The following is a 13951-nucleotide window of genomic DNA, read 5'->3' as shown; positions in this document are numbered from 1 at the left end:
AAAAAGGCATTCAAATACTACAATGTCCACATAAAGCAATTGTAAATTTCCTCGTCTTTTTGTCAATTAGGGTCAAAAACGAATGTTTGGAACTTACTTCCGTGTTGGTTTCTATGGATCCAAATTTGGGGACTTGGATGAACAGGTATTTGTTTATAAGGAGCCTGCAATTACAAAACTCCCTGAAATCTCTCACAGATTAGAGGTAAGGAAAAACTTTATGTTAACATGATCTCAAATGGTATATTATACTTATTAATGAACCCACAGAGTCCTAATATTATTATTGCTATATAAAAAATCAGTAACAAACTGATTTGTACCACAGATTATTTCCTTAGTGCATATCCTTTCCACAGTATCCCTTTTAAAAGCATAATGATCTAAGTGATCCATTTTTTTGAGGCTATGTCTCTTACAAGCAGGCCTGTAATACATTGTGTGATTTTGATCATTCCAGATACTTGCTTTGGTATCCTTTCAGCTTTTTTTATAGAATTGCTTTGTTCCTTTCTGATTGTTTTACCTCAAGTTCTGGGATTGTCTGAGCACCTCACAGTGATCTTTGTCAGAAGATGCCTTACCCTGTCCAGATGTGGGTTTTGGAGCAGTATACTGACTGTACAAAGCCCAGAAATTCTCATGGTTGTTACTCCTTTCTCCTAGAATTGCATTAAGGACTAACATTTTGGGATAATTCTGTTTCTTTTCCAGGGATTTTATGGCCAGTGTTTTGGGGAGGACGCTGTGGAAGTGATTAAGGACTCTGCTCCTGTAGACAAAAGCAAGCTGGATCCCAATAAGGTAGGGAAAGTACTGCCAAGAGGGTTGAGGGCTTTGTCACACAGGAAATGACGAGTGAAGGTCCTCGTTGCAACTTTCATGCTCAAGCATGGAGGCACTAAAAGGAACCACCCAACTTGGTGTCTCTGTGCCCAGGGGTATTAAAGCCTCTGTGACAGGCTTAGTGTGGTAGCTTGAAAATTATAGAAATTAGTAGTTTATCTTCCAGTAATATAAAAATTGAAAGTTCTAATCTCTGGTCCCTGCCCTGATTCTGATCCCCAGGGTTAAGCTGTGCCCCCCTGGATGCAAGTTTTGTTAGCTCTGAATGAGGAAATGATCCCTGAAGGATTTTCAGCTCTGTGCTTTTCCAGACTGTTGCTAGCCAGTGTGTACTATGGGATCCTTCACATGCACCATTCCTTTCACATTCTTTGGGTTGTAAATAGTTCTTTCTTCTTTCCTTAGGCATACATCCAAATCACTTTCGTGGAGCCCTATTTTGATGAGTATGAGATGAAGGACAGAGTTACCTACTTTGAAAAGAACTTCAACATCTCTCGGTTCATGTACACTACGCCTTTCACCATGGATGGGCGTCCCAGAGGAGAACTTTGTGAGCAATACAAGAGGAATACCATCCTAACCACAATGCATGCTTTCCCCTACATCAAAACTAGAATCAATGTCATCCAAAGGGAAGAGGTATGTTGAGTTTTGGAGACAGATCTAATTTCTCAAGGACTGAAGGGGTCTCTGGACGGGAAGATTTCCAAATTCATGCTTGGCAGGAACAAAAAAGAATGCTGAATTTCTCAGACATTGCTCTTGTAAACAGGACTATCACAGAAGGGCCAGACAAGGCAAGATAGAGATTTATTGGGGAATAGAGACAATAGCCGATGTATATTCTTCCTTTGACCTCCCAGCTTTAATGGTGTGTAGGAGGATATGTGGAGCTCTGTTTGTAGCTATACTTCTAGCTGATAAAGCAGAAGTAGGATAGGAGTACAATCAGAGAACTAGATTGGGCTTAGGGCTGGTTTAGAGACAGAGAAGCTTTTTATACTGTAGAAAGTGCAACACCATTTCAGGCATGATGTAACTTAGAATAAGAATGAATTTATGTGAACGGGAGGTCTGATTCACACCCTATTCTAGCAAATAATAAGATGTCCAAGAGCTTTGGATCAGATGCACCATCTACTAAGATGACCATCTACCAAGTTAGATTGAACAATGCTCCTGGGTTTCACAACTGCTGCTTTTGAAACAGGAGAATGGTAGTGACATTGTCATATTTAGAACAGGTCAACTGCATGCATGATTCAGGTAATGAACCATCTTTTCCTCCCTTTTCCTTAGTTTATTTTAACTCCGATTGAAGTTGCTATTGAAGATATGCGTAAAAAAACACAGGAACTAACTGCAGCCACCCACCAAGAACCACCAGATGCCAAAATGCTCCAGATGGTTTTGCAGGGCTCAGTTGGAGCCACTGTAAATCAGGTGAGGGATCCAAATAAGCCAGATGAAGTGTACTTTTCTCACTTTGCATTCTTTTTTGCACTCCTATTTCTTGCACTGGAAGAAATATATCTAGTCAGGCACGTTTAGTCACTGTGTATATTTAAGCTTCATCCCTTGATATTTGGTCACTGTACACTGTTCATTAGCTAGGCTTTTGGTGGAAGTGTTCATGGGAAGCACTGTCCTGGCTGTAGGTGCAGAAACTCACAGGAGCCTTGTGAATGCATCCTAGGACTTTTCTTTTCTACCATGCTAGCCATTTCAGTCACTTTGTTCATTCCAGATGTATCCTTGGGAATGGGAATAATAATAACAATTCTCCTGTGGAACCACCACAAACTCAGTTTCATGGAAATTAGGTCAACACATGAAGTTAAGACCTGAATATAAAAATTACTCAAAGCTGAAATGCAATAGGTATAACACAAACATGCACACTAAAAAAGCCCAGGCAATTAAAAAAAAATTTAAAAATGGAATGATGAAGACATGGCTAAGCAAAAACTTGGTGTTATACACAATTTCACAGAGCTCAGGTTTTTTTGCTGAAACCTAAATACACTGAGTTTCTCCAGATTCATCACCAACCAAAGCATCTATTATGAAATAATGTATTGATGTAAGCTTTCCAAAGTGATCTTTTTTGTCACAGGGCTTATTGGCTGAAGGTCTTGTACACACACACAGGAGCTGTGTTTCTCTAATATAACCAGGCTTGTCACTAGGGCTTTCCCAGCTCCTCTCTGCTGAGCAGAATTTGTTCCCTTTGTTGTGAGACTGGAGGAAAAATAATAACAGGAGAAGATAAGATATGATGTGCAAAAAATCTGCTTGCCAGAGGAAGTATCATGGGGGGAAGGGAACTAAACCCCATCCTGTTATGGTAAATGTGCATTGCTTTATTTTCTTTCATAATTGCACTTATGAAATAACAAACAGCTTTAAACAAGCGTGTCCTGTTTTCAGTCTAAGCAGGTGGGTTTGACATTTTCCTGTGTTATTTCTATAAGGGGCCACTAGAGGTAGCACAAGTGTTCCTGGCTGAAATTCCAGCAGACCCCAAACTTTATCGGCACCACAACAAGCTAAGGCTGTGCTTCAAAGAGTTCATAATGAGGTGGGTAAAACAAAATTGACATGCTGAATTGCATCGATACATTCCACATTAGCAACAGTGCAACGATAATATAACTGAGTACTTACCTATGCAAGTTAACATCATGAATCCTGGCATCTCACACTTCAAACACTTGGACCTCAACTGTTATTTCTGCTTCACATGAATGCCTATGTAGGCATTGCATTCTCAAAGGGAATAAATGTTAACACTCTAAAATAATAATGTATAAATTAGGATCTTCCATTTGTTTTCTCTTTCAACATCTTATAGAAATCAAACATTTCAGACTATTGCCTGATTAAATTTTTAATAAAATCACATTCTTGTGTAGAAAGCTGTTCATAAGAGAACCACATCTGTCAAGCAGACACAGTGGTAGTGGCAGACACGTCCTTTGATTTAGATATGTTTGTAAATCTCAACAAGCACATTCACATTTGAAGATACTCATCGCCTTACTCCAACTATCCTCCTTGCTGAAAGATAAGTTTGCGTTAAATAAAAACAAGTCTTATGCAGAAGATACAACTTGTAAGTATTGCTATTGCCAATTTATCTGTTTATACGATAAGTAGGCAGCCAGCTCAGTATTCTACAGTCATTAAATTTGCTTTTTATCAGTTCACTCATGCTTTCCTAGTATCTAAAAAAAATCATCTCAATTTATGTACTTGGAAAAAACAGAGCTTTCTTACTAGTTTTTTATCACTTTAGCCTTGACAAGTTACCAGAGGAATGCCTAGACTAAAGGAACTGGATCCTTGTCCATTTAAACTACCAAACACAAAATGAGGGAGTTTAACAGAAGTAGATTACATCTATCATGGTTTTTTTTTTCTTTCCTTTTGCCTAGGTGTGGTGAAGCAGTGGAGAAAAACAGGCACCTTATAACTGCTGACCAGCGGGAATATCATCAGGAGCTCAAAAGAAACTACATAAAACTGAAGGAGAACCTCAGACCCATGATTGAGAGGAAGATCCCGGAGCTGTACAAACCTGTAGTGAAAGTCCAAAGCATAAGGTATAGTTAGGGCAGGGTTATCTGTTGTAACTATACAAAAATATGCCATTTTTTGCAAGGAAGAATGGAGTTCTACTGGCAGCTAAAACCAAGCCAGAATATACACTGCCAACTCCATTACTGATTAAAGAAATCTACTGACTTCCACTGGAGATGATTGTAGTTTTAGCTGTGTTTCTCAAGCTCTGCATTCCGGGGGTAGAGGATTTTTGTAATTTTAATGCATCGTAGATAAGACATCCCCCTCACCTTAACAAAGTTACTGGAAACATCTTGTGATTTTTTCAACCTTTTAAGCCAGAAAGGAGATAGAACAAGTATGGCACCATGTGGTCTTAGGCAGCATGAAGTCATCCTTTCACTACAGAAAACGTGATCCTTTTTAGTCACACGACTGACACAGAAAAGTCTAATGTTCTTTTAGTATGACAATATGCTTCTTCACAAAGCCACTGTGCCCAGTTTGGGGTGGGAGAAGAAGAAATGACAACTCTGACTTGCCAACACATTGCACGTTTCAGCTGAGTTCCTTTTCACAAGACAGGTATTTCTTTGATTGTTTTTCATCTGCCAACTCTTTTATTAATCTGTTTCATTGCAGGGAGTCTTTTCGTAACCACAGTTTTAGGAAATATGACACCCAGACTTCTTCCCAAAGCACCTAAGAACCATCTGCTTTGGCCAAGGAAGAGCTTCATGCTGCAAGACAGAAGTGATGGAGTATTTGTTCCACACCTATGAAATCAGAAATCTCTCACAAGACAGCATGTGCACATTCTGGACAGCATGCAGAAAAGCATTTACACAAGATCACTGAATGAAAACTAGGGGATAAATCCTAATCAAGCACATACCACAAGGGCTTGGAAAGGAAGGGGATACTCTTTTAAATACTTCTGTATATATTGTACAATAATGGCCTAATGCAGAGGGGTGGACCCTAGAGTGGTCAGTGACATGAAGTCAGTCACGACCAGGTAAGAGACACAGAACTTTGTGTGGTTTGGTTGAGGTGAATCTAAATAACATGTCTAAGAAGTAACGAGAAATTATAGGTGTTTATGGTCCTTTTCCAAGACAGCATTTATCCATGTACTTTTGGCAATGAAGCACATTCTGCTTGAATTTTGTCTTAATGAGGAGGGACATGGTTACCTGCCCAGTGTTGCTAAGCTGGCACTCTAGGGAAGGATAATTTCCTCAGTCAGTTTCTGAACAGATTCTCTGTCATGGTCCTTAACTTCAGGAAGTCCTGCTCAAGTTTTCTCAACCAAAGCATGAAAATCAAGAAGTAGCAATAAATACTTCTTACAAATCTAAAGTTTTTTTCTACGTATAGGTACATGCAGTATAGTGACTTGACATGCAGTTAGTAATCTGAGACATATTTAGCAGAGCTAACAACAAATAGTTTAAAAAGAAGATGCTAAGCTATGAGTGATTCTTTATTACATAAAGCTCTTATGTAGGTAACCTTATCCAAAATTAACTACAGAAGCTCTCAATGGGGATTTCCTGCAAATCACTTGACTCAGGCTTTACTGCAGCTTAAGAGAAATTAGCACACACTTTATAATACCTAGTGCTTAGTATTTTTTGAGTCCTAAGCCAAGTATCTTACTAAATAATCTTTGCACCATTTCTCTGAAGTATTGAAATGTTATTACAATTTTGTAGATGAGGATGCAAAGAGAGAGGAGAAATTAGGACTTTGGAACTCATTTAGGACTTAGAAGCTCAGCAGGATTTTTTGGAACTCCTTTAGTGAGGCAGTGGAAGAGCTACAATTTTTATTGAGACTATGCTTGTCTATAATGTTTGTATTCTGAAACACAGATCTGTGAAAGCATTCTAATTATTACTTCCTCTCCTGCACCTCTTCAATTTTTGGAAATGAGACTTCAATGCTGATTAAAGTAACCAATTCCATTTGCCCAACTCAGAATTTAATGTTAAAATTGAAGGAAATGGTCGATTTTCTTCTTCTATGCTTCATTTTAGAAAATTGCAGTGAACTTTCTCAGAGCTGATGCCATATGTTTCTAAAGGCAAGGCCTCTTTAATCCAAAAGTGTAAGGGAGATTGAGGCTGTTGCTTTTAGTGGAAACATTTTGACTTTTTACAGCCACCTGCAGCCTTGCCATTTGATAATACAAATATTCCAAGCACTTCATTGGCATTTGTATCATATTCTGAATGTGCTTTTTGGAAGATTTGCATGGATGGTCAAACACGGTGAGATGTGGAAACAGGTGAAATAAACCTGTTACACAGCACTTGGACTGTAAGAAAATAATTTCCCTCCTCATTCATAGTATTGTTAACTGAAATAACCTAGAATAAGAACTCCCTGACATTAAAATAAGCACATCCAAAGCACATAAGCAAATGGTATCAAGAGCTCAAAGCAAAAGATGCCTCTATGTTAGAGTGGCTTCTCTAAATTCAAGTTGCTTTGAAACAGTTCTAGATTGAAAAAGTCCTAACTTCCCAATATTTTGAAGCTATGAGAACTCTGCCTATCAGACCCTAGCCCTTTATCTATGGTTTTTAACTGCCAGTTGAGGAGAAAAGTCAGAATACTGTCATCTATCAAACCCACAACTCAACATCACTGTTTACAAGATACTTCTCCTTTACAGCCAAACTAACAAAAACCTCAGGTAAATAAAACCCCTAAGAGGTGTACCATATACTGGATAAAAGTAATGAAGTGGTTCCTTGAACTGAAATAATACTCAGGATAATATGAATATTGATGCACTCTTCACTCCCGTTTTACAAGCTGAGCACCTCGCAATCGGATGGCCAGTCTTGCCCTCAGTTTGCATTTCATGTTGTCCCTTTTACAAACAGAACAGGGCTTGTACATTTCTTTCAAGAGCTGAACTATGTGAAACAAACTTTCTATCTTATAATATTCATTTTGCAATAAAGTGACTGTTACACAGCATATTTAGAAGTGCCTTTGTGTTGCATCTTATACCGAAATAGAATGCAGCTGGAAAGAAAATATCAGTAGGACAAACATTTTCTTGTAGAAGCATCATTTAGCAAAAAAATACCACATTTATTTGGGCAGAGGATGTGTTGGTCTCTGTTTAGGGTAAATTGTGCCTGTTGCAGAGATTACAAGCAACAAGTTACTTCCCAGCTTCTGTTTTTCGTTCAGTGTATGTGAAAAATGTCAGTGGGAAGCTCAGTGACAGTAGTGCCTTCCTTTCTTCTTCTGGTCTGTAGCTGTAGAGCAGAAATATGCCTGATTCCTGAATTCAGCATCTGGATGATTCAAGACTGGGGAGAGTTTTGTGTGCCCAAACTAGGCAGATCTAGGGCTAAAATTCTGAGGCTGTCAAAGGGGAACCAGCAGATAAGCACTACACCATCCTAGACATTTAGCTGGGAGTTCACCAGAGGTCACTCACCCCTTGCTCTTACTGCTAGCTTTAAGGAGCATGGTGCTGAATTTGTCACAGAAATCCTCTAGCTCACCACCAACCAGACACACATTTGTGCCAGGTACAGAGAAAAGCAGTGTTGTCACTTAAAATTGGCAGGTGTGGGTTATCTGACCTCTCCTGAATGCTTTCTCGTTATGTTTCCCACCAATTGTGAAGGCTTTAACGTTTAAACCCTTTTTTGTTGTTTTTCTTCTTGTCTGTTGGAAGTATCATTGTGTCAAAAATTTCAGAAAGGGCAATTAAAGCTTAGCAGAGAGCCTGACACAGAGCCAGCTTGGACTCTTTTAGGTGTTTCAATCTCTCAAAGCAATGCTTGTTATGAAAATGAAGCACACAATAATCGTGTTTTGCTGGGGTTTACTGCACTACGCTGCTGATGTCTTCTGATAGAGAGGAACACACACAAGGAGTGTTCATGGGGTGTTGCCATTAGTGCTGGATTTAGGAGTGGGGTAGTTTGGGGATGTGCTTGGCTGACCATGTTTTAACCATCTTCTAAACTGATTAAACAAAGCAATTAAAAAATAATCAACAGGTCTTGAATAAGTCATCTCAGGTTGGGTAATGCTCCAGTCTAATCAGTGCACTGAAAGGAGAAGGGGGCCCCTGTGGCCCTTCAAAAGTCCCTTTTGATTATACAAATAAAGACAATTCAGTCTCACAGCAGAACTCAGTTTGTGTTTTGGAAAGCTACAGTAAATTCTGGCATTCACTGAGCACTTCACATAGTGAATATGTTTCTATGACTCTTCACGTTCTTACTGAGGGATTGGTTTAAATTACTCATTTTCATTCAAAACCAGACTGGTTTGCAACTGTTCAAGAATTAAAAAACTAACCTTGAAGTTTTTTGCAAAGACTGTTATCACTCAATATTGGTCAATAAAAGATCCTGAAAGCATCAAACAAAGTGTTTAGCTGATCAAACCAAGCAAACTAAAGCCCTGAAGATGCTCAATAATAACTTTTATAAGAATAATTTAGAAAACCTTGAAAGTTGTAACATTGTGTTCTGCTTGTCTATTTTAAGCAATTTGATGCTTTGCACCCTTCAAAACAAACTTTTCTCTTCAGGAAAAAAAAATGCAAAGTTGAATTTTCATTTTTTTTTAAATGTTTCTCTTCATAAACTTAAAAGATACCTAAATCATTACACACTCTTTTTTCTATGTTCTTTTAGAACTATGTCTTGTAACAGAAATAAGGTTTTTCACTATCAGCCTCTATTCATGGAATATTTCTAAACATGCAACTACTGGTAGGATGCAAATTACAAAAGAAAATTAAATAATCAAAGGGACTGGTTGTTTCAGCTGTTGGCAAGAGGACTACATCTTGTGCATTTAATAAACACGTGTAAAACAACTGGAAGGGAAGATTTCCCATCACAAATTTCTGACGTTCCCAAATGTGAACATCTGTGCAAATTTCTTTTCCCCAAGAAGAGCTCAGTGGAAACAAACAAAAGCAAGCTTGGCACTACTGATACATGTAGACTTTGAAAGTGCCAGAAAACCATCTTAAAACCTTAAGAACCTCAAGGAGACAAGTGTTTCTGGACTTAGTACATAGTGAAGAAAGTATGCACAAACCCCTATCCCTTCCTTTATATGCAGATCTGGCTTTTTGAGAGATGAAGAGTCCCTTCTCAGGTATCAAAAAAGGTTGGAAGTGCTCCAAGGGAGTGTGTTCCTTTTTGAGTTAGGGCATAAAATCCTGGGCTCAAATCTAATTAGATTAGATGGCTTGAGGAGGCATTTTTCCCAGAGGAAGAAAGGAAAGGGGAAGGGAGAAGGGGAAGGGAGAAGGGGAAGGGGCTGTGACCAAGAACAACTTCACAAAAATTAAGTTGGTAGCACTTGCCTCAGAGGCTGGAGATTTGTTAGCAGCCTGGAAGGATGGCATCTTCACTGTACTTCATACTGCCAGCTTTTAACATTGGGAAAATAATATTAACAGTGTCTAAAATATTTCAAAGTCGTTGGTTTTTGTAAGAGGCTTCAACCATTGATTAAATTAGAGCAAAACTCTTGTAATCTGTGGCAGATTAAAGAGCATATAGGAAGTGTAAAAAGGATTGCTCAACTCAGGTTATAGGGAAACACAATTGTCCGTAAGGCCTGCTGCAGCCCAGGACAAAGGCTGCAGCTGAGTAAAAGAAATCCATCCATTAATAAGCAATCAGAGAGGAAAAGATCAGAACACCAACACTGCTGGGAACAAAGGAAGCAGTACTTTAAAAGAGCAGGGTAAATTGCTGAATGCATCTCACTTTCTAGACCATGTGGGGCACTCAGCACCAAACTGAGGACTGTTGTGCACTAATGGCAGCTGTCAGGCAAAAAGTAATCACAAAATATTGAAACAAATAAATAAAATAGAGAAAAATACTTTTTTTTCCCCCCTAATAAAAACATTCTTATTTTTTGTGGGGATTTTGTGGATTTGGTGGGCTGGGTTTGTTCAGTTCTTTCTTTGTTGAGTATATGGGTTTTGTTTTGTTTCATTTTGCTTTGATTTTTTTAATGCTGACTTCCTGGATTTTGCTAGTTTACACCAAGAACTGAGAAACTGCAAAAGTAACAAACAAAAGGCACGCTGCTTTCACATCCCTCCTTTGAAGGAGGCAAAATAAACTTGGGATTGTTGCTTCCATGGGAGGGTTCAGGCTGTTTCAGAGAAGTGACACAACCCGGCACATCTCCTGCAGTAATGGGCACAAAGAGTGACCACTGGTTCCACATCCTGTGCACAAAAGGGGTGCTGTGGATGGAAATTACATAGCTTGGAAATAAAGTCACAGACAGGCATGGTTTGAGGAAACAGAGGGCATTGCAGCATGTCCTGTTATTTACACTAGTTTTGGTTCACTGGTAATTTGCTGTATTGCTGATTGGTGGAGGATGCACCCAAATGTGCTGTGGGTTTGTTGTCTCCTTTTCTTCTGTTAGAGCCAGGATTAAGTGCTCAGGAGATGCAGTTTGTGTTCAGACTCAGATGTTTATTAATTCTTATCTATGTTACAGTCTCAAAAGCTGTGAGTTCTAGCTAACAAAGTGAAAAATATCTGTCTCTATCTCTTTCCAAGGTCTTTTAAGCACAAACTGTCCAATTATGAAATGACACCTAAATTATTTTTACTTTTAACCCAATAACCAAACACCCATGGCCAGCAATGCAGATTTTTCTACTCAGTTACAAAATATCACCCAAACCCATGAAGAAGGTGGTGAAAAAGAAGGACTTTACCTATGCCCTAAATCCCCCATCTTGCTTCATATATATTACTATATTCTAAAACCTTAAACTCTAAGTTTTCCACCATGTGACAACACACTCTTCTATTCAAACTACACACCCATAATCCCAGTGCTGTCAGTTTTGGAAGCCTGTTCCATGGCCTCAGGTCAAATGCAGTGCTTGCTTGAGGGTCACCTGTTGGCACAGAAAGCCTGAAATTCTCAGTGCCCAGGGTTCCAACAATGTACCCCCCTGTGGTTCTGCAGTTCTGGGTGCTCACAAGGCAGGCACCATCACCCTGTGGCACCAGCTGCTGTGGGAGCACTCAGTGTTTCCATGGTGAAGAAAATCTTCCTAGAAAGGCTACCTGAGCCTTCCTACAACGCTGATCATTCCCACAGCCTGGCAAGGAAAAGCATTTAACATGAGGTACTTGTGGCTGCACAAAACCAGAACTTGTTTAATCCTCCATTCAGCTTCAGCAGTTCTCTTTCAAACAGCTCCCATCCCTGCTCTCTCTCCCTGAGTGACTCTGCTGTAACTCACCCCCTGCCCAAGATCCTTTCACCTGACTACTGTGAACCTGTGTGTGGTTTGAGTTGGACAGTTCAGTGTAGAAGGGAGTGTCCACAAAAGTGTTGGAGTGGCTCAGAGCTCCACAGGCACAGCTGCAGGAGCACTCTGCAAGGACCCTTATTTTTTTGGATCTTTAGCAGTGCTCCGCATTAATAAAGTACCAAAGTGCATTTCCCTGCATCCAGGGAGAACTGCACACTGTTTATTAAAAACTGGGACTCTTCATGTGTTTCAGGGTGGTCTGAGCCAGTGAGAGGATACCTGAAACAGTGAGGGGATACCTGTGTCTGTAAAACTGCCAGGTCCCAGAGGAAGCATCTGACTACCAAAATGAAGCAATATTTTAGTTTAATGGATGAATCTATACCTACTGTCTGTACCAGGCTATGCTGACAGTAGGCACATGAAGGCTTACACTGCTAGCCATGAGTTCATTGAAACACAAATAATAATAACAGTGCAATGTGAATACCCCTGCTGGTCAACAGCCAGTATTGATGCTTCAGGATGAAAAATCTTTGTGAGTTATGAGAGAGGATCTACACCCACAACCAGTGCTACAAAGCACAGATTAATCAGCATGGCATGCATTTGGAGAGCAGATAAACTGTTCCCAGGCTCTGCAAAGCAGCTTCACACTGATGTCTTCCAAAAAGGAACAGAAGACCCATTGTCTTCTTCACCTTGATCTCTAGTCAAGATGACACTTTTAGTGTTGAGAATCACCATTAAATGACCATCAGATGGGCCCTTATTTGTTAAGTCAGTCAGCAGGTGAGAAAAACAGAAGCTGGGTCCACCATCCTTCTCAACAAAATGCCCAAGTACATCAAGTTTTTTTTTCTTGCATTTTTTATAATTAAGGACCTCAGTATTCTAATCATATTTCTCACCCAAAAAAAAAAAAAAAAAAAAAAAAAAAAAAAAAAAAAAAAAAGAGAGATACCATGCCTCTTACTTAAAATCCTCTCAGGAATTTGAAACTAGAATGAAGGTTGAGAAACCCCATTCTAAGGGGACAGTTGTCTAATGAATCTGATGAAATCAAATCATCATTTGTACAAAGTAAAGAGATTTGTCTATACAGAAGAGAATAGGACTTACCTGTATTTTACCTAAGTCCACAATGAAGGAGAAACTCCTCCAATGATCCATGCATGAAGGAAATGAATGCTGGGGTCACTAGTTTCTCCATTTTGCCATTCCTTGGCATGGAACATGCACAAATTAAGGATTGCATCAAATGAGTCTAACTTTGGGAGTTGATTTTATAAATTTCTTGCTTCAGCAAGAAATTGCCAATGGCTTTTCTGTCCTGCTTTCTTCCTACAGCTGTTGTTTTGCCTTTTACTGTAGGTCTCAAGTTTGCTTCTGGGATGCTGTAAAATATTTCTCCCTGCCCTGGCATGTAAGACAGGTATCCTGTGAACATCCTGTGAATATCCAACCTCATTCAGGCCAACTCTGCCTCTCATGAGCTGTCATGCAGATGTGGTCATGTCTCCCAGCACAGGCATCCAAATAGACCTTTGGTGATAATTTTAGGTTTCGGCATGATTCCCCAGTTCAAAACCCCAGTTGCTCTATGCACAAATCCATTAGGGAAATTATTCTATTAATCTCTCAGATGAGCCATGACAGGCATCAAGTCCAAGTAAGGCCTTTTGCAGAGATTGAGCTTGGTTGTACAATTTCATTATACTGATGATACAACACCATTAAACTGCAGTGGCCTCCTCATCCTGCTCAAAAATAAAGGTCTGGGAGCTCTGGGGAATCAAGCATTCTTTAAAATATTTAATGGACAAAAGTTTGGTGGGCAACTTTTCCCTCTGTCGTATTAGAGTTGCTCAAACCTTGGGGAGCATATTTTGACACTGCTTCTCCAAAGATAAGGGGAAAGGCAAGTGCCTACATTTCATCTAGTAAATGATTTCTGGAGTTGCATTCTTGTGCATTCATGCACAAATCAAGAACAGTGCTCTGTCTCGAACACCCACAGGCCCAATGGTGAGATCCCAGACAATGTGTGGCAAAGAGCAGCACATACCCCCCAGCACTGAAAACTCTGATGATGGAAAATCAGGTGCACTGCTGCATGTTTTCATTTCACTCTGGACTCTCGGGCAGGCTCATGGTATTTTTTCCCTTCTGCCTCTGATGAACCAGGGTGGAAAAAATGCCCTGCCCTCTTTTGTGTTTGTGTAGCCTCCCTCCTTT

At 39.6% G+C, this 13951-nt stretch overlaps 1 protein-coding gene across 1 annotated transcript in view; it reads left to right on the top strand.

The window, feature by feature from the left end:
- Positions 1–7407, top strand: part of DOCK8 (dedicator of cytokinesis 8) — a 69665-nt gene extending 62258 nt beyond the window's left edge. The window contains exons 41-47 of the mRNA XM_066180714.1: positions 71–205; positions 715–804; positions 1252–1488; positions 2149–2292; positions 3324–3430; positions 4287–4454; positions 5056–7407. Of these exons, the coding sequence (XP_066036811.1) occupies positions 71–205; positions 715–804; positions 1252–1488; positions 2149–2292; positions 3324–3430; positions 4287–4454; positions 5056–5119 (945 nt within the window). The 3' untranslated portion in view covers positions 5120–7407. The remainder of the gene's footprint in view (positions 1–70; positions 206–714; positions 805–1251; positions 1489–2148; positions 2293–3323; positions 3431–4286; positions 4455–5055) is intronic.
- Positions 7408–13951: the final 6544 nt, after the last annotated feature.

Source organism: Chamaea fasciata, unplaced genomic scaffold, assembly GCF_029207755.1.
Source record: "Chamaea fasciata isolate MVZ Bird 193981 ecotype frontalis unplaced genomic scaffold, bChaFas1.0.hap1 SCAF_4, whole genome shotgun sequence".
Lineage (NCBI taxonomy): Eukaryota > Metazoa > Chordata > Aves > Passeriformes > Sylviidae > Chamaea > Chamaea fasciata.
Note: the sequence above shows the minus strand (reverse complement) of the source record. Positions and strands in the feature narration are given on the sequence as shown.